At 38.4% G+C, this 20116-nt stretch overlaps 1 protein-coding gene and 1 pseudogene across 2 annotated transcripts; one reads left to right on the top strand and one right to left on the bottom strand.

Annotated features, from left to right (window-relative positions):
- Nucleotides 1–13964: 13964 nt before the first annotated feature.
- Nucleotides 13965–15405, bottom strand: LOC308343983 (heterogeneous nuclear ribonucleoprotein A3-like; annotated as a pseudogene). Its single transcript has 3 exons — nt 14972–15405; nt 14632–14760; nt 13965–14442 (listed from the first exon to the last, which is right to left on the bottom strand). The product of its transcript is annotated as a heterogeneous nuclear ribonucleoprotein A3-like (transcript).
- Nucleotides 15406–18731: 3326 nt separating this feature from the next.
- On the top strand, nt 18732–19676 carry LOC308343976 (olfactory receptor 2W1-like; the record flags this gene model as incomplete). The annotated part of the gene is made up of 1 exon (XM_080805255.1): nt 18732–19676. One exon carries the CDS (start codon nt 18732–18734, stop codon nt 19674–19676), a length of 945 nt encoding a protein of 314 aa, XP_080661381.1.
- Nucleotides 19677–20116: the final 440 nt, after the last annotated feature.

Below are 20116 nucleotides of genomic sequence, written 5' to 3'. Positions count from 1 at the left end.
TCTGTCTGCCTGTGCTCACTCTCTCTCTCTCTCTGACAAGTAAATAAATAAAATCTTTAAAAAAAAAAATTTAAAAAAAAAATAAAATAAAATAAAATAAAATAAAAAAGAAAATGTGGTATATATACCACATTTCTTTATATATCTTTATATATCTATATCTATATCTATATCTTTATATATCTATATCTATATCTATATATCTATATATCTATAAAATTATAAGTTTATTTTATAAATATATATAGATATAGCTGTAGACAGATAGATATAGATATATAGGTATATAGGTATATATACCTATATATATGTATATATACCACATATATGTATATGTGTGTGTGTGTGTGTATATATATATACATATATATATATATGTGTGTGTGTGTGTGTGTGTGTATATATATATATATATATATATATATACACACACACACACACACACACACATAATGCAGCCATTAAAAAAACTGAAATCTTGCCCTTTGCAATGACATGGATGGAACTAGGGGCTATTATGCTAAGTGAAATAAGTCAATCAGAGAAAGACAATTACCATATGATCTCACTGATATGAGGAATTTGAGAAACAAGACAGAGGATCATAGGGGAAGGAAAAATGAAACGACAAAACCAGAGAGGGAGACAAACCGTAAGAGACTCTTAATCTCAGGAAACAAACTGAGGGTTGCTGGAGGAGAGGGGGGCCGGAGGGACAGGGTAGCTGGGTGATGGACATTGCAGAGGGTATGTGCTATGGTGAGTGCTGTGAATTGTGTAAGACTGATGAATCACAGACCTAAACCTCTGAAACAAATAATACATTATATGTAAATAAAACCCAGAGATAAAAGTTCAGGCAGGAACACCTGGATTTCAGTCTTGTAGACCTGGAGTAGAGAAACCAGTTGACTGCACCTGTAATAATCATCTACAAAATTATATAATAAATTCACATTAGTTCAAAAAAAAAGGAGTCTATTCTTTGTCTTTTGATTTGCCTCTTTTTCCCCCGTGTTCATCTGTTTTGTTTCTTAAATTACATGTATGAATGAAATCCTATGGTATTTGTATTTCTGTGACTTTTTTTGCTTAGTGTAATACTCTAGCTCCATCAACATCATTGCAAATGGCAAGATTTCATTCCTTTTTATGGCTTGTATATATATCCCCTTGTATATATATGCCACATCTTCTTTATCCATTCATCAATTGATGGACATCTGGACTCTTTCCATAGTATGGCCCTTGTTGACAATGCTACTATAAACTTCATGGTGCCTGTATCCCTTTGAATAAGTACATTTGTATCCTTTGAGTAAATTTCTCCTAGTGCAATCTGGTTGTAGGGCAGCTCTATCTTTAACTTTTTGAGGAATCTCCAATCTGTTCTCCAGAACTGCTGCACCAGTTTGCATTCCCATGAACAGTGTAAGAGGTTTCCCCTTTCTCTACATCCTCACCAATATCTCTTGTTTCCTGAGTTGTTAATTTTAGACATTCTGACAGGTGTGAGGTGGTATCTCATTGTGGTTTTGATTTGTATTTCCCTGATGATCAGTGATGTTGACCATCATTTCATGCGTATGTTGTCCATTTTATGTCTTCTGCCCATTTCTTAACTGAAATATTTGGTTTTTGGGTGTTGACTTTCCTATGTTTTTTATAGATTTTGGATACCATGCCTTAATAGATATGTCATTTTCAAAGATCTGCTCCCATTCCATAGGTTGACTTTTTGTTTTGTTGATTGTTTCCTTTACTGTGCAGAGATTCTTATCTTGATGAAGTTCCAATAGTTTATTTTTGTTTTGCTTTCCCTTGCCTCAGGAGAAATATCTAGTAAGAAGTTGCTACAGCCGATGAAAAAGAAGTTATGGCCTGTGTTCTCCTCTAGGATTTTGATGGTTTCCTATCTCACATTTAGGTCTTTTATCCATTTCGAATTTATTTTTGTGCATGGTGTAAGAATGTGGTCCAGTTTCTTTTTTCTGAGTGATGCTGTCCTGTTTTGCCAACACCAATTGTTGAAAGACTCTGTTTTTCCCCCCATTGGATATTCATTCCTGCATTGTCAAAGATTAGTTTATCATACAGTTATCAGTCCATTTCTGGGTTTTCTGTTCTGTTCCATTCATCCGTGTGTCTTTTTTTGTGCAAGTACCATACTGTGTAGATGACTACATCTTTGTAATATAACTTGAAGTCCAAATTGTGATGCTTCCAGATTTGCTATTTTTTATTTAAATTTTATGAGGCAACATATAGTACATCATTAGTTTCTGAAGTAGTGTTCAATGATTCATCCATTGTGTATAACACCCAGTACTCATCGCACCACATGTGTTCCTTAATGTCCATCAAGCAGGTATCACAACCCTCAGCTATCTCCCTTTCTGCAACTGTCAGTTTGTTTACAAGAGTAAAGAGTCTCTCATGGTTTATGTCCCTCTCTGATTTCTTCCAATTTAGTTTTTCCTCCCTTGCCATATGATATTCTGCACTATTTCTAATGTTGCACATGTGAGTGAAAGCATATGAATATTGTCCTTCTCTGATTGACTTATTTCACTTACCATAATACTGTTGAGTTCCATCTACACTGATAGAAATGGTAGTTATTCATCCTTTTGATGGCTGAGTAATATTCCACTGCATATATGGATGACGTCTTCTTTATCATTCATCTGTTGAAGGGCATCTCGGCTCCTTCCACACTTTGGCTTTTATGGACATTGCTGCTATGAACATTGGGGTGCCTGTTCCCCTTCTTTTCACTACATCTGTATCTCTGGAGTAAATACCAAATAGTCCAATTGCTGGGTCATAGGGTAGCTAATATTTTGAACTTCTTGAGGAACCTCCATACTGTTTACCAAAGTGGATGTACCAGTTTTCATTCCCACCAACAGTGTAAGAGGGTTCCCCTTTCTCCACAACTTCTCCAACATTTGTGGTTTCCTGCCTTGTCAGTTTTTGCCATTCTAACTGGTGTAAGGTCTATCTCCTGTGGTTTTTATTTCACCTCCCTGACAAGTGATGTTGAACATTTTTTCATGTGTCTGTTAGCCATTTATATATCTTCCTTGGAGAACTGTCTGTTCATGTGTTCTGCCCATTTCTTGACCAGATTATTTGTTTCTTTGGGTGTTAGTTTGAGAAATTCTTTATAGATCCTGGATATCAGCTCTTTATCTGTAATGTATTTGCAAATATCTTCTCCCATTCCAAGGACTGCCTCTTAGTTTTATTTTCTCTTTCATTTGCTGTGCATAAGCTTTTTACCCTGAAGAAATCTGAGAAGTTCATTTTTGCTTTTGTTTCTCTTGCCTTTGGAGATGTGTCTAGCAAAAAATGCTGTGGCTGATGTCAAAGAGGTTACTGCCTATGTTCTCTGGATTTCTGTCTCACACTGAGGACTTTCAACCATTTAGAGTTTATCTTTGTGTATGGTATAAGAGAATGGTGCAGTTTCATTCTTCTGCACATGGCTGTCCAATTTTCCCAGCACCATTTATTGATAAGACTCTCTTTTTTCCATTGGTTATTTTTCTTTTTTATTATTATTTTTATTATGTTATGTTAGTCATTAGTTTTTGACTAATGACATAGAGTACATAATTGTTCTTTTAATTTTTATTTACTTTTTTAGTTTCTTTTCAGTGTTCCAGAATTCATTGTTTATGCACCACACCCAGTGCTCCATGCAATACATGCCCTACATAATACTCACCACCAGGCTCACACAACCACCATCATTGGTTTTTGAGATAGTGTTCTCAGATTCATTGTTTATGTATAGCACCCAGTGGTCCATGCAATAAGTGCCCTCCTTAATATTCATCACCAACTAACCCATCCCCCCACCCCCTCCCCTATAAAACCTTCAGTTTGTTTCTTGGAGTCCACGGATGCCTTGAAATAAACCTAACAAAAAAGATAAAGGATCTATACTCGAGGAAATACAGAATACTCATGAAAGAAATTGAAGAAGACACAAAAAAGATGGAAAAGCATCCCCTGCTCATGGATCAGAATATTAAACATTGTTAAAATGTCTACACTGCCCAGAGAAATCTATACTTTCAATGCCATCCCAATCAAGCTTCCACCAGCATTTTTCAAAGTGCTAGAACAAATAATCCTAAAATTTGTATGGAACCAGAAAAGACTCCAAATCGCCAATGAAATTTTGAAAAAGAAAAACAAAGCTAGGGCATCACATTGCCTGATTTCAAGCTTTATTACAAAGCTATGACTGCCAAGAAAGCATGGTACTGGCACCAAAAAAAAAAAAAACAAAAAAAAAAAACAGAAACACAGACCAATGGAAGAGAGTAGAGAGCCCACATATGAACCTGCAACTCTATCATCAAATAATCTTCGACAAAGCAGGAAAAAATATCCAATGGAAAAAGGACCGTCTCTTCAATAAACGGTTCCAGGAAAATTGGACAGATACATGTAGAAAAATGAAACTTGACCATTATCTTACACAATACACTAAGATAAACTCAAAACATATTAAAGACCTCAATGTGAGGCAGGAATCCCTCAAAATCCTAGAGGAGAACATAGGCAGTAACCTCTTCGACATCAGCCACAGCAACTTCTTTCATAACACATCTCCGAAGGCAAGGGAAACAAAAGGTAAACTTTTGGGACTTCATCAAGATAAAAAGCTTCTGCACAGCAAGAGAAACATTCAACAAAACTAAGAGGCAATCCACAGAATGGGAGAAAATATTTGTAAATGACACTACAGACAAAGGGCTAATATCCAAGATCTATAAAGAACTTCTCAAACTCAACACCCAAAAAACAGATAATAAAGTCAAAAATGGTCAGAAGACATGAATAGACACTTCTCCAATGAAGACATACAAAGAGCTAGCAGACACATGAAAAAATGTTCATCATCATTAGCCATCAGGGAAATTCAAACATATTGCCTGGAGCACTGGGTGTAGTGCATAAACAATGAATCTTGGAACACTGAAAAAAATAAAAGAAAATTAAGATGTTTTAAATAATTAAATAAATAAATAATTAAAAACCATGTAGAGATACCACCTTACACCAGTCAGAATGGCAAAAATAACAATGCAAAAAACAACAAATGTTGGACAGGATGTGAAGAAAGGGGAACCCTCTTACACTGTTGGTGGGAATGCAAGTTGGTGCAATTGCTTTGGAAAACAGTATGGAGATACCTCAAAAAATTAAAAATATATCTACCCTATGAACCAGCAATTGCACTACTGGGTATTTACCCCAAAGATACAAGTGTAGTGAAAACGAAGGGCCATATGCACCCCAATGTTCATAGCAGCAATGTCCACGATATCCAAACTGTAGAAAGAGCTGAAATGTCCTTCAACAGACGAATGGATAAAGAAGATGTAATCCATATATACAATGGAATATTATACAGCCATCAGAAAGGATGAATACCCAACTTTTGCATCAACATGGATGGGACTAGAGGAGATTATGCTGAGTAAAATAAATAAAGCAGAGAAAATCAAGTATCGTATGCTTTCACTTACTTGAGGAAAATAAGGAATAACATGGAGAACATTAGGAGAAGGAAAGGAAAAGTGAACGGGGGATATCAGAGGGGGAGATGGACCATGAGAGACTAGGGACTCCAAGAAACGAACTGAGGGTTTTACTGCATGGCAAAACAAAGAGACAACCCACAGAATGGGAGAAGATATTCACAAATGACACTACAAAGGGTTGATATCCAAGATCTATGAAGAACTCCTCAAACTCAACACTCACAAAACAGATAATCATGTCAAAAAATGGGCAGAAGACATAGTCTTCAAAACAAAGAAACAACCCACAGAATGGGAGAAGATATTCACAAATGACACTACAAAGGGTTGATATCCAAGATCTATAAAGAACTCCTCAAACTCAACACTCACAAAACAGATAATCACGTCAAAAAATGGGCAGAAGACATAACAGACACTTCTCCAATGAAGACATATGAATAGCTAACAGACAGCTGAAAAAATGTTCATCATCACTAGCCTGTCAGGAAGATTCAAATCAAAACCACACTGAGATACCACCTTACATGAGTTAAAATGGCCAAAACTAGCAAGACAGGAAACAACGTGTGTTGGAGAGGACGTGGAGAAAGGGGAACCCTCCTACACTGTTGGTGGGAATGCAAGATGGTGCATCCACGTTGGACACAGTGTGGAGATTCCTTAAGAAATTAAAAATAGAGCTTCCCTATGACCCTGCAATTGCACTACTGGGTATTCACCCCAAGGATACAGATGTAGTGAAAAGAAGGGCCATCTGTACCCCAATGTTTATAGCAGCAATGGCCACGGTCACCAAACTGTGGAAAGACTCAAGATGCCCTTCAACGGAAGAATGGATAAGGAAGACATGGTCCATATACACTATGGAGTATTATGCCTCCATCAGAAAGGATGAATACCCAACTTTTGTATCAACATGGACGGGACTGGAAGAAATTATACAGAGTGAAATAAGTCAAGCAGAGAGAGTCAAGTATCATATGCTTTCACTTATTTGTGGAGCATAAGAAATAACATGGAGGACATGGGGAGATGAAGAGGAGAAGGGAGTTGAGGGAAATTGGAGGGGGAGATGAACCATGAGAGACTGTGGACTCTGAAAAACAACCTGAGGGTCTTGAAGGGGTGGGGGGTGGAGGCTGGGGGAACAAGGTGGTGGGTATTATGGAGGGCACGTATTACATGGAGCACTGGGTGTGGTGCATAAACAATGAATTCTGTTACACGAAAAGAAATTAAATTAAAACAGGAAAAAAAATGACAAGAAAGAAAAACTCACCACAAAAAAACAAGAGGCAGTACCAAAGGCTCGGGACATAATCAATATGGATATGGGTAATATGTCAGATCTAGAGTTCAGAACGATGATTCTCAAGGTGCAAGCTGGGCTCAAAATAGGCATGGAAGATATTAGAGAAACCACATCTGGAGAAATAAAAACCCTTTCTGGAGAAATAAAAGAACTAAAATCTAACCAAGTTGAAATGAAAAAAGCTATTAATGAGGTGCAATCAAAAATGGAGGCTCTTACTGCTAGGATAAATGAGGCAGAAGAGAGAATTAGTGATAATGGAGACCAAATGACGGAGAATAAAGAAGCTGAGCAAAAGAGAGACAAGGAACTACTGGACCGTGAGGGAAGAATTCGAGAGATAAGGGATACCATAAGACAAAACAACATTAAAATAATTGGGATTCCAGAAGAAGAAGAAAGAGAGAGGGGAGCAGAAGGTATATTGGAGCGAATTATTATAGAGAATTTCCCTAATATGGCAAAGGGAACAAGCATCAAAATCCAGGAGGTAAAGAGAACCCCCTTCAAAATCAATAAGGGTCCACACCCCGTCATCTAATAGTAAAATTTACAAGCGAAAATCCTGAAAGCAGCCCGGGACAAGAAGTCTGTGACATACAAAGGTAAAAATACTAGATTGTTAGCAGACTTATCCACAGAGACCTGGCAGACCAGAAAGAACTGGCATAATATAATCAGAGCACTAAACGAGAAAAATATGCAGCCAAGAATACTATATCCAGCTAGGCTATCATTGAAGATAGAAGGAGAGATAAAAAGCTCCCAGGACAAACAAAAACTAAAAGAATTTGTAAACACCAAACCAACTCAACAGGAAATATTGAAAGGGGTTCTCTAAGCAAAGAGAGAGCCTAAAAGTAGTAGACCAGAAAGGAACAGACAATATACAGTAGGAAAGGAACAGACAATATACAGTAATAGTCACCTTACAGGCAACACAATGGCACTAAATTCATATCTCTCAATAGTTACCCCGAATGTAAATGGGCTCAATGCACCAATCAAAAGACAAAGGGTATCAGAATGGATTAAAAAAAAAATCAATATGCTGTCTACAAGAAACTCATTTTAGACCCAAAGACACCTCCAGATTTAAAGTGAGGGGCTGAAAAACAATTTGCCATGCTAATGGACATCAGAAGAGCTAGGGTGGCAATCCTTATATCAGATCAATTACATTTTAAGCCAAACACTATAATAAGAGATGAGGAAGGACACTATATCATACTCTAAGGGTCTGTCCAACAAGATCTAACAATTTTAAATATCTATGCCCCTAACATGGGAGCAGCCAACTATATAAACCAATGAATAACAAAATCAAAGAAACACATTGACAATAATACAATAATAGTAGGGGACTTTAACACTCCCCTCACTGAAATGGACAGATCATCCAAGCAAAAGATCAACAAGGAAATAAAGGCCTTAAATGACACACTGGACCAGATGGACATCACAGATATATTCAGAACATTCCATCCCAAAGCAAAAGAATACACATTCTTCTCTAGTGCACATGGAACATTCTCCAGAAAAGATCACATCCTGGGTCATAAATCAGGTCTCAACCGGTATCAAAAGATTGGCATCATTCCCTGCATATTTTCAGACCACAATGCTCTGAAGCTAGAACTCAATCACAAGAGGAAATTTGGACAAATACATGGATACTAAAAAGCACCCTTCTAAAGAATGAATGGGTCAACCAGGAAATTAAAGAAGAATTGAAAAAATTCATGGAAACAAACGATAATAAAAACACAACTGTTCAAAATCTGTGGGACACAGCAAAGGCAGTCCTGCGAGGAAAATATATAGTGGTACAAGCCTTTCTCAAGAAACAAGAAAGGTCTCAAATACACAACCTAACCCTACACCTAAAGGAGCTGGAGAAAGAACAACAAAGAAAGCCTAAACCCAGCAGGAGAAGAGAAATCATAAAGATCAGAGCAGAAATCAATGAAATAGAAACTAAAGAAACAATGGAACAAATCAACAAAACTGGGAGCTGGTTCTTTGAAAGAATTAATAAGATAGATAAACCCCTGGCCAGACTTATAAAAAGAGAAGAGAAAAGACCCAAATAAATAAAATCATGAATGAAAGAGGAGAGATCACAATCAACACCAAAGAAATACAAACAATTATAAGAACATATTATGAGCAACTATACACCAGCAAATTTGACAATCTGGAAGAAATGGATGCATTCCTAGAGACATATAAACTACCACAACTGAACCAGGAAGAAATAGAAAACCTGAACAGATCCATAACCAGTTAGGAGATTGAAGCAGTCATCAAAAATCTCCAAACAAACAAGAGCCCAGGGCCAGACGGCTTCCCAGAGGAATTCTACCAAACATTTAAAGAAGAATTAATTCCTATTCTCCTGAAACTGTTCCAAAAAATAGAAATGGAAGGAAAACTTCAAAACTCATTTTATGAGGGCAACATCACCTTGATCCCAACACCAGACAAGGATCCCATCAAAAAAGAGAATTACAGACCAATATCCTTGATGAACACAGATGCAAAAATTCTCACCAAATTCCTAGCCAACAGTATCCAACAGTACATTAAAAGGATTATTTACCACGACCAAGTGGAATTTATTCCAGGGCTGCAAGTTTGGTTCAACATCTCCAAATCAATCAATGTGATACAATACATTAATAAAAGAAAGAACAAGAACCATATCATACTCTCAATAGATGCTGAAAAAAGCACCTGACAAAGTACAGCATTCTTTCCTGATCAAAACTCTACAAAGTGTAGGGATAGAGGGCACATACCTCAATATCATCAAAGCCATCTATGAAAAACCCACCGCAAATATCATTCTCAATGGAGAAAAACTGAGAGATTTTCCACTAAGGTCAGGAACACGGCAGGGATGTCCATTATCACCACTGCTATTCAACATAGTACTAGAAGTCCTAACCTCGGCAATCAGAAAACAAAAAGAAATTAGAGGCATCCAAATCTGCAAAGAAGAAGTCAAACTATCACTCTTTGCAGATGATATGATACTTTATGTGGAAAACCCAAAAGACTCCATTCCAAACCTGCTAGAACCTGTACAGGAATTCAGTAAAGTGTCAGGATATAAAATCAATGCACAGCAATCAGTTTCATTTCTTTACACCAACAACAAGACAAAAGAAAGAGAAATTAAGGAGTCAGTCCCATTTACAATTGCACCCAAAACCATAAGATACCTAGGAATAAACCTAACCAAAGAGACAAAGAATCTATACTCAGAAAACTATAAAGTACTCATGAAAGAAATGGAGGAAGACACAAAGAAATGGAAAAATGTTCCATGCTCATGGATTGGAAGAACAAATATCATGAAAATGTCTATGCTACCTAAAGCAATCTACGCATTTAATGCAATCCCTATCAAAATCCCATCCTTTTTTTTTCAAAGAAAAGGAGCAAATAATCCTAAAATTTATATGGAACCAGAAAAGACCTTGAATACCCAGAGGAATGTTGAAAAAGAAAGCCAAAGTTGGTGGCATCACAATTCCAGACTTCAAGCTCTATTACAAAGCTGTCATCATCAAGACAGTATGGTACTGGCACAAAAACAGACACATAGATCAATGGAACAGAATAGAGAGCCCAGAAATAGACCCTCAACTCTATGGTCAACTAATCTTCGACAAAGCAAGAAAGAATGTCCAATGGAAAAAAGACAGTCTCTTCAACAAGTGGTGTTGGGAAAATTGGACAGCCACATGCAGAAAAATGAAACTGGACCATTTCCTTACACCACACACAAAAATAGACTCAAAATGGATGGAGGGCCTCAATGTGACACATGAATCCATCAAAAACCTTGAGGACAACACAGGCAGCAACCTCTTCGACCTCAGCCACAACAACTTCTCCCTAGAAACATCACCAAAGGCAAGGGAAGCAAGGGCAAAAGTGAGCTATTGGGACTTCATCAAGATCAAAAGCTTTTGCACAGCAAATGAAACAGTCAACAAAACCAAAAGACAACTGACAGAATGGGAGAAGATATTTGCAAATGACATATCAGATAAAGGGCTAGTATCCAAAATCTATAAAGAACTTATCAAACTCAACACCCAAAGAACAAATAATCCAATCAAGAAATGGGCAGAGGACATGAACAGGTATCTCTGTAAAGAAGACATCCAGATGGCCAACAGACACATGAAAAAGTGCTCAACATCACTCGGCATCAGGGAAATACAAATCAAAAACGACAATGAGATACCACCTCACACCCGTCAGAATGGCTAAAATTAACAAGTCAGGAAATGACAGATGCTGGCAAGGATGCAGAGAAAGGGGAACCCTCCTACACCATTGGTGGGAATGCAAGCTGGTGCAGCCACTCTGAAAACAGCATGGAGGTTCCTCAAAAAGTTGAAAATAGAGCTACCCTACGACCCAGCAATTGCACTCCTGGGTATTTATCCTAAAGATACAAATATATCGATCCAAAGGGCCACATGCACCTGACTGTTTATAGCAGCAATGTCCACAATAGCCAAACTATGGAAAGAACCTAGAAGTCCATCAACAGATGAATGGATAAAGAAGATGTGGTATATATATATACAATGCAGCCATAGCCATCAAAAGAAATGAAATCTTGCCACTTGCGATGACATGGATGGAACTAGAGGGTATTATGCTTAGCAAAATAAGTCAATCAGAGAAAGACAATTATCATATGATCTCCCTGGTATGAGGAAGTTGAGAGACAACGTCGGGGGTTTGGGTGGTAGGAAAAGAATAAATGAAACAAGATGGGATTGGGAGGGAGACAAACCATAAGAGACTCAATCTCACAAAACAAACTGAGGGTTGCCAGGGAGAGGGGGTATGGAGAGGGTGGTGGGCCTATGGACATTGGGGAAGGTATGTGCTATGAAGTGTGTAAACATGGCGATTCACAGACCTGTACCCCTGGGGCTAATAATACATTATATTTTAATAAAAAAATAAAAATTTTTTAAAGATTTTATTTATTCATTTGAAAGACAGAGATCACAAGTAGGCAGAAAGGCAGGCAGAGAGAGAGGAAGGGAAGCAGGCTCCCTGCTGAGCAGCTGAGAAGAGAGCCCAATGTGGGGCTGGATCCCAGAACCCTGAGATCATGACCTCAGCCGAAGGCAGAGGCTTTAACCCACTGAGCCACCCAGGCACATCAAAAAATAAAAAAATTTTTTAAAGATTTTACTTATTTATTTGTCTTAGAGAGAGAGAGAGAGAGAGAGAGCGCGAGAGAGCGAGCACAGGCAGACAGAGTGGCAGAGGGAGAAGCAGGCTTCCTGCAGAGCAAGAAGCCCGATGTGGGACTCGATCCCAGGACGCCGGGATCATGACCCGAGCCGAAGGCAGCCGCTCAACCAACTGAGCGACCCAGGCGTCCCAAAAATAAAAATTTTTTTTAAAAAACTAATGATGTATTGTATGGTGACTAACATAACACAATTAAAAAAAAAAAAAGTTCATCTCTGAAATTAATTTCCATGGAGGATATCTGAAAAGAAAAAGACAAGATGAAGCATGCCTTAAGAGAAGCTTTCCTAAAATAGTTGTTTGGATAACCCTCTGACAATAGTCTAAGGATTGTTAATCACCTCTGTGTACACCAGTCCCCATGGGCTACACCATGTTAGCCTTGTAGCCTTTAGAGTCCTACATAAACATTACTTGGAGCATGCATAGACCAGCAGAGGGCTCTCCTGGTTTAATTGGGCGGATATCCACTTACAAATGTGTCCAACAGGAGTGCATATGAAAAGACTACAAATATCACAACAAAAAAACATTTAACAAACCAAATTCACCAACATTTCTACCAGTCCCACGTCTAATTTTCTTCCAACATCCAATTTAAATAGAGACTTCACAGAATCTTAGTTCAGTTGTTGCATTTCAATGCAAATGTGATCATGGTGTTAGTACAAGAAAGTGGGGGCTAATCAGTATTTCATGGACTCAGTAACTTGCTGAACAAGAATCCTGACTATGGGTGAAATGAAGGCTCACCATCATGGGAACATAGATACCTCTGGACTACATAAGAACACAACAGATGTGAATTCTTCCCTCCTGAAACGTAAATATGTTCTAATTTTCTTTATCATTTTCTCTCCAAGGCATTCTGCACATTCAAATTATATTTAAATATGTTTGCTTCATTCATCTTACATTTCAAGGAAAAAGTTAATTTGTAAATTCATGCTACACTATTAGAAAATGGAGTACATACTACGAAAAATGAAAAATCTGTTTCAGCGAAAACATTGCACACCTCTTTTTTAACATCTGTTTCTTCAGCTTGTGCTCTCTCATTTTTTGTCACGTTCACCTTCAGATTAAAATTATAATAATAGTTAAAAGTTGGCCCAAGGTTAAAACCAATATGGAAAATATTCACAAGCACAGAATGAAAATTCCTATATTTGGTTTCATAACATTAAATTATATGAAGTATAACTCCAGGCTTGACACTTCTGAAAAGGATACCTGGGTTCCTATAAGACCCAAGGCATAAACTGACCTGGTAATGTTTTCCACCTGGTAAACTATCATGAATTTTAGAAACTACGTGTATCATGGATGTTTGCTGCCTTCTTTAGTGGTACAGCACACCTAAAGTACTGTGTTCACTTCTCAACTCATAACAAAAGGCTTTTTTTTAAAGTTAAAAGATCCTTAATTTTTTATTCCTGGTACCACTACCACAATTTACATGGCAATTTACCTGATGCAATGAAAAGGAAAAAAGACAAAGCTACAATAGATAAAAGACCTCAGGAATGTACATCTAATTGACAGTACATTGCATTAATCAACAGCTGCACTTTTTGCAAACTGTGGCTATGAGAGTCCTGAACAAGAAGGGTTTCCTGTTTAAGCTGCAGTAACTTTTCTGAATATGGATCATTGTTCCTTCTGTGGCAAAATTTACATTTCCTCTAAGGTATTTGGGACAACTGTCTCAAAGTAACCTGCAGCTTTCCTGACAACTCCTTGCTCTCTCTCCTACTAAGAACTGTAGCCCTTTTCTTCTGAAAATTTTTTTAGAACGTTCTGCTACCATATCCATCACTTCCACCACCAGATCCAACCACCACCATAGGGACTGCCCGAGCTTCTTCCCCAAAACTGCCCCCCTTCATGGGTCCATAATTTGATTGCTGTTGCCCACTATAGTTTCCAAAATCATTATAGTTCCCACCACCACCAGAGTTACCACCTCCAAAATTTCCTCCTTCATTGTAACCATCATATCCTCCACCACCACCTCCGTATCCACCACCTTGGTTTCCATATCCTGGTCCACCACCACCATAGTCTCCTCTACTACTATCAACAGGACCTTCACCATAGTTGCCACCATCGCCTCCTCCATAACTACCTCTACTGCCACCACAACCACCATAGCCTCCCCTTTCACCAGTTTCCACCACAGCCAAAGTTACCACCACCTCCGAAATTTCCTCCATGACCCATGAAGTTGCCAGATCTACCTCCAAGACCTCTTTGTGGTCCAGCAGACTGCATTTCTTGTTTATATTTTTAAGATTTTTTATTTATTTAACAGAGAGAGAGAGAGATCACAAGTTGGCAGAAGTAGGCAGGGAGAGAGAGGGAAGCAGGCTCCCTGCTGAGCAGAAAGTCCAATGTGGGGCTTGATCCCAGGACCCTGAGACCATGACCTGAGCTGAAGGCAGAGGCTTAACCCACTGAGCCACCCAGGCGCCCTTGAATTTCTTGTTTAGAAAGGGTCTTTTTCACTTCACAGTTATGCCCATTAATAGTGTGGTATTTCTGAACAACAATTTTATCAACCGTATCATGATCATCAAAACTTACAAAAGCATGGGGCGCCTGGGTGGCTCAGTGGGTTAAAGCTGCTGCCTTCGGCTCAGGTCATGATCCCAGCGTCCTGGGATCGAGCCCCGCGTCCAGCTCTCTGCTCAGCAGGGAGCCTGCTTCCTCCCTTCTCTCTCTGCCTGCCTCTCTGCCTACTTGTAATCTGTCTGTCAAATAAATAAATAAAATCTTTAAAAAAAAAAAAACTTACAAAAGCAAATCCTCTTTTTTCCACTCTGCCTGTCTTCCATAACTATTATGGTTTCAATCTTGCCATATTTTTCAAAGTAGTTTCTCAAACTGCATTCTTCTGTATCTTCTTTAATACCACCAACAAAAATTTTCTTCAGTTAGATGGGCACCAGGCTTTACAGAATCCTCTCTAGAAACAGCTCTCTTTGGTTCTACTACATGCCCAACAACCTTGTGTGGTCAGGCACACATTGCTGCATCCACCTCTTCAACACAAGAATAAGTGACAAAACCAAACCCCCTGAACCGTTTTGTTTGGGGGTCTCTCATCACCACATAATCTGTAAGTGTACCCCATTTTTCAAAATGTTCTCTTAAACTATCATCTGTAGTTTCAAAGCTCAAACCATGAATAAACAGATTTCTCAACTGCTCTGATTCCTTTGGATCAAGGCCCTCCGTTTTGGAACTGGACTCACCTCTTCCAACTCGAGTTCAATATGGGACCAAAAGCAAAGGCATTTAATAAACCATGGTGAGTCAAAGGGATAGCAAACAGAAAAACACGGTAATTAAACATCATACAGTGTTAGGAAGAGCTGACAACCATCAAACACTTAGTCTAAAAACATAAATCAAAGCGTATATTTGATAATAGGCTCTAATATCCAATGACATACAAAAAACTGAATTGGGGGAAACTGGAGGGGGAGATGAACCATGAGAGGCTGTGGACTCTGAGAAACAAACTGAGGGTTTTGGAGGGGAGGGGAATGGTGGGTTTAGATGAGCCTGGTAGTGGGTATTAAGGGCGGCACATATTGCATGGAGCACGGCGGGGTGGGGGTGGGGGGCGGTGCATAAACAATGAATCTTGGAACACTGAAAAAATAATTTTTTTAAAAGGACATATAAGCAAAAGACATACAAACAATTTTTAATGAGCTGAACCAAACAATATTGCCTAGAGAAGCACACATGGGTAATCAAGCTATTAAATACTAGGAGGTGATTATCATAAACACCAGGATAGTGGATAGTTTAGGGACAGGGATGGGTAATGATTGGTTGAGGCACAAAGAGAAGCTCTTGGGTACTTACCAAGGTTCTACTCCTTGAGCTGTACGTTAGTTATAATAATATTCACCTTAACTCCTTGAGGATTTTGTATTTTTCTGTATCTATCTTTCATTGTGCAACAAAACTTTTTTATAAAGAAATAAGGACGAACTGACTTATTCCGTGTTATTTCCAGAATAAAGAAAAAGATCCAGTACTCTGTTAAAGAGGAATCTCTGACATAAAGAGTAAGTAAAAAGCAAAGATTAAAGGACAGCTATGAAGTTCTGGAAATAGAAGACAGGTGGACACTCTGTGGGAGACCTCCTTTGCCGGGCAGAAGGCTGGATCCTGTTTTCTGAGTCTCTTTCAGCTCCAAAATTCTATGGCCTTTTAATTCCCAAAACTATCTCAATCTTACTTGGTCGAAGAATGCCCAGTGCATTTTGTAATCAAGACATGTTGAGAGCTAAGTCCTCTGTCATCTCTTGCCTCTGGGTTTATCAGTTCAGTAATACATCGAGCTTGTGGGCATTTTTGTGTACATGAATGCCCATGCATTTGAAAAGTTATGTAAGTGTAAAATTTTAACCATTCCAAGTTCAGTTCTAGACCATAGGGAAATCACCAGCGTGAAAAATGAAGAGAATAAGGAGTGAATAGAATAATAATAATTTGTGTGTAGGTGAATACAATTTTTTATTTTTTATTTATATTCAATTAGCCAAGGTATAGTAGTACATCATTAGTTTTTCATACAATCTTCAATGATCCATTACTTGCATATAATACCCAGTGCTCATCACATCACATCCCCTCTTAATGGCCATCTCCCAGTTACACCATGCCCCCACACCCTCCTCTCTTTCCTCAACCCTCAGTTTGTTTCCCTGAGTCAAGAGTTTCATATGCCTTGTTTCCCTCTCTGATTTCTTCCCCCTAGGTTTCCATCCCTTCCCGTATTGTCCTCTGCACTAATCCTTATGTTCCACATATGAAGGTGAATACAATTTTTACTTTTGAGAATTAAATATAAACAAAACAGAGTTTCTAGTGTTCTTACAAATACTAACCCTCACCACCACTTTTTGAGGAATATTATTATCTTCACTGAACATATAAAGAAGCTGGTGTAAAAAAATTACATGACTGCCCAAGGACACATTACCGCCAAGTAGTGAAGCTGGGATTTGATACCAAGCTCTGAGTCCAGAATCTGTGCACATAAGCACTATGCTCAACATAGCTGGCATCCACCACATAAAAACCTCACAGTCATTAATTAAACAAAATTCCCATTTTGAGAAAAAATATATCCCTAATCCATACTACTTGGGTAGTATGGTGATAACATACTACTTGGAAATAACAGCTCCTTCTTCATGATTGTAACATTTTCATGTTTTAATTCAACTGTTTGTAACAATGATATACAGTAAGTAATTTACCTTATGTCACTGTAACTGCAACAAATAAATTTATGTTTCCTTGGCCCCAAACACACATGAATATAAAGCACCCTAAATCTGTAGTTGATGGTCAGAAATTATAGGCATCAAGAATTATAAACCAAAATAATAGAAAATATTTATAAACTAATTCAGTCATTAAAACTTCCATATATTTAATGATGTGATAACTCAAAAATAGAGAAATACATCTATATCTGTCACCTTTCTGTATTCATTTAGAATTGAAATGGAGTTTTACCTGTAGAGACCCAAAGCAACCAGAGGACCGACTCAGATAGTTGGTATATTGTATGTGGAAAAACAACTCACTGACCGTTATACGAGCAGTTTTTTGATCAAGTTGCCTACCTTGCTACTTTTGCTGAACGGCCAGGTGAGCAGGAGCTGACACAGGTGGTTGCTGCATGTATGTGGTAACTGGAGGATTCTGGAATTACTTCTGATTTTAACTCTGAAACAAATCAGTAAGGCTATTTAAATATTTTATTGGCAGTTGTGAATGGTATTCCAAAAAACACAGGGCCTCTGTACATGGCAATGGAAGTTAATAAGAAAGATGAGTTTTCCTAGCACCAAAATGCATGCACAAAATGGGGCAATAGTAGGGAACACCAAAGCTGATATGGGAACAGCAGTGTCTACAATGTTCAATAGGAAGGACAAGAGGAGGAGGTTGGTGGTGGTGGTGATAATGGATGGAATTAATGCATTTGGAAATGGATATAGAAACTGATCCTGCTACCAAATGGTGGATCTTACTCCAAGAAAATGGATCATTTAACTTTTTATCCCAAATGCCACTCCTTTGAAAAGGGAAATATTTGTCATGATCAAGTGATGCTTATGTCACACGTTCAAGAAGGAAAAATATATCAGACACATTTCTCATTTTTCTCAAAATATATCTGCATCTTAAATCATATCATTAATTTCATGGATTCATTACTTAACCAAAACACACAGAACTATAAGTTTCATGACATAATTAAACCCTTTCAATGATTTACAATTCAGTGTGACCAGGTTTACCATATTATTTTTAGAACCACTCTGGTTATGAGTAAACACAGAGAGGCTTTGGGCAGTGAACACAGGGAGTGTTAACAGAGGTGGTCCAAATGGGAGAGAGAGCACACAAACAACTGAATTGGGGATACTCATGGTAAGCTACATGGCAAGCTATTTCTGCCTAGGGCTGATGCTTTTTTGATTACCACGATCTTGTCTCCTAGACTTTCCTAAGGAGCCATGGACACAAACAATGCAAGTTCCACAACAGATTTCATCCTGCTGGGCTTTTCTGATCGACCCCAATTAGAACCCATCATCTCGGGGGTGGCCTTCATCTTCTATATTGTGACTCTGGTAGGAAACACAACCATCATTCTCGTATCTTACCTAGACACCCAGCTCCATACGCCCATGTATTTCTTCTTATCCAATTTGTCTTTTTTGGATCTCTGCTATGCGACTAGCATTATCCCCCAGATGCTGGTAAATCTATGGGGTCCTACAAGGTCTATTACATATGGAGGGTGTGTGCTCCAATTCTTCTTTGCCCTTGACCTGGGAGCCACTGAATGTCTTCTCGTGGCTGTGATGGCCTATGACCGCTATGCTGCTGTCTGCCAACCTCTTCACTACACTGTCATAATGCACCCTCAGCTTTGCCAGAATATGGTGCTCACCGCGTGGTTAGGTGGCCTTTGCAGTTCGTTAATTCTTTGCTCCCTGACCTTGAAATTACCAAGATGTGGCCACCGGGAACTGGATACTTTCTATTGTGAGATGCCAGCCCTGCTCAAGATGGCCTGCGTCTACTCAAAAGTAATGGAGGTCATTGTCTTTGCTCTCGGGGTGGTACTTCTTCTAGTACCTCTATCACTAATTCTCATCTCATATGCAGTAATCACTCAAGCAGTCATGAGGATCAAGTCAGCAGGAAGGTGGAGTAAGGTCCTTAATACATGTGGTTCCCACCTCACAGTAGTAACTCTGTTTTATGTAACAGTCATTTACATGTACATGAGGCCACAGAATAGCAGCTCCCAACATGAGGGGAAGTTCCTTTCTCTCTTTTACACAATCATCACACCCACCCTTAACCCTCTGATCTATACTTTAAGAAACAAAGATGTAAAGAGTGCAGTAAAGAGAATACTGTGTGTCAAAAAATGGTCAGCCAAGTCATAAATTAGATGGAAGAGAACTAACAAAACAATATTGACCTTTATCAACGGAATATGAATCAACTCATTTATGCAAAGAGTATTTATTGGATGTTTACCATGTACTAAGAATAAGTACTGACTTTTTAAAATATTTTTAAATTTTTAAAAAATCATTATTGAATATCAGGTACTGACTTTCTAAATAAGTAGGAACTAGACAGAAATTATGAGAGAAGAGAGTTGAGGGAAATTGGAGGGGGAGATGAACCATGACAGACTATGGACTCTGAAAAACAGTCTGAGGGTTATGAAGGGGCAGGGGTGGGAGGTTGGGGGAGCCTGGTGGTGGGTATTATAGAGGGCACGTATAGCATGGAGCACTGGGTGTGGTGCATAAACAATAAATTCTGTTACACTGAAAACAAATTAAATTTTTTAAAAGGGGAAAAAAGAAATTATGAG

This window comes from Martes martes (genome assembly GCF_963455335.1).
Source record: "Martes martes genome assembly, chromosome: 6".
In the NCBI taxonomy this organism is placed as follows: domain Eukaryota; kingdom Metazoa; phylum Chordata; class Mammalia; order Carnivora; family Mustelidae; genus Martes; species Martes martes.
The sequence above is the reverse complement of the archived record's forward strand: the minus strand, read 5'-3'. Positions and strand labels throughout refer to the sequence as shown.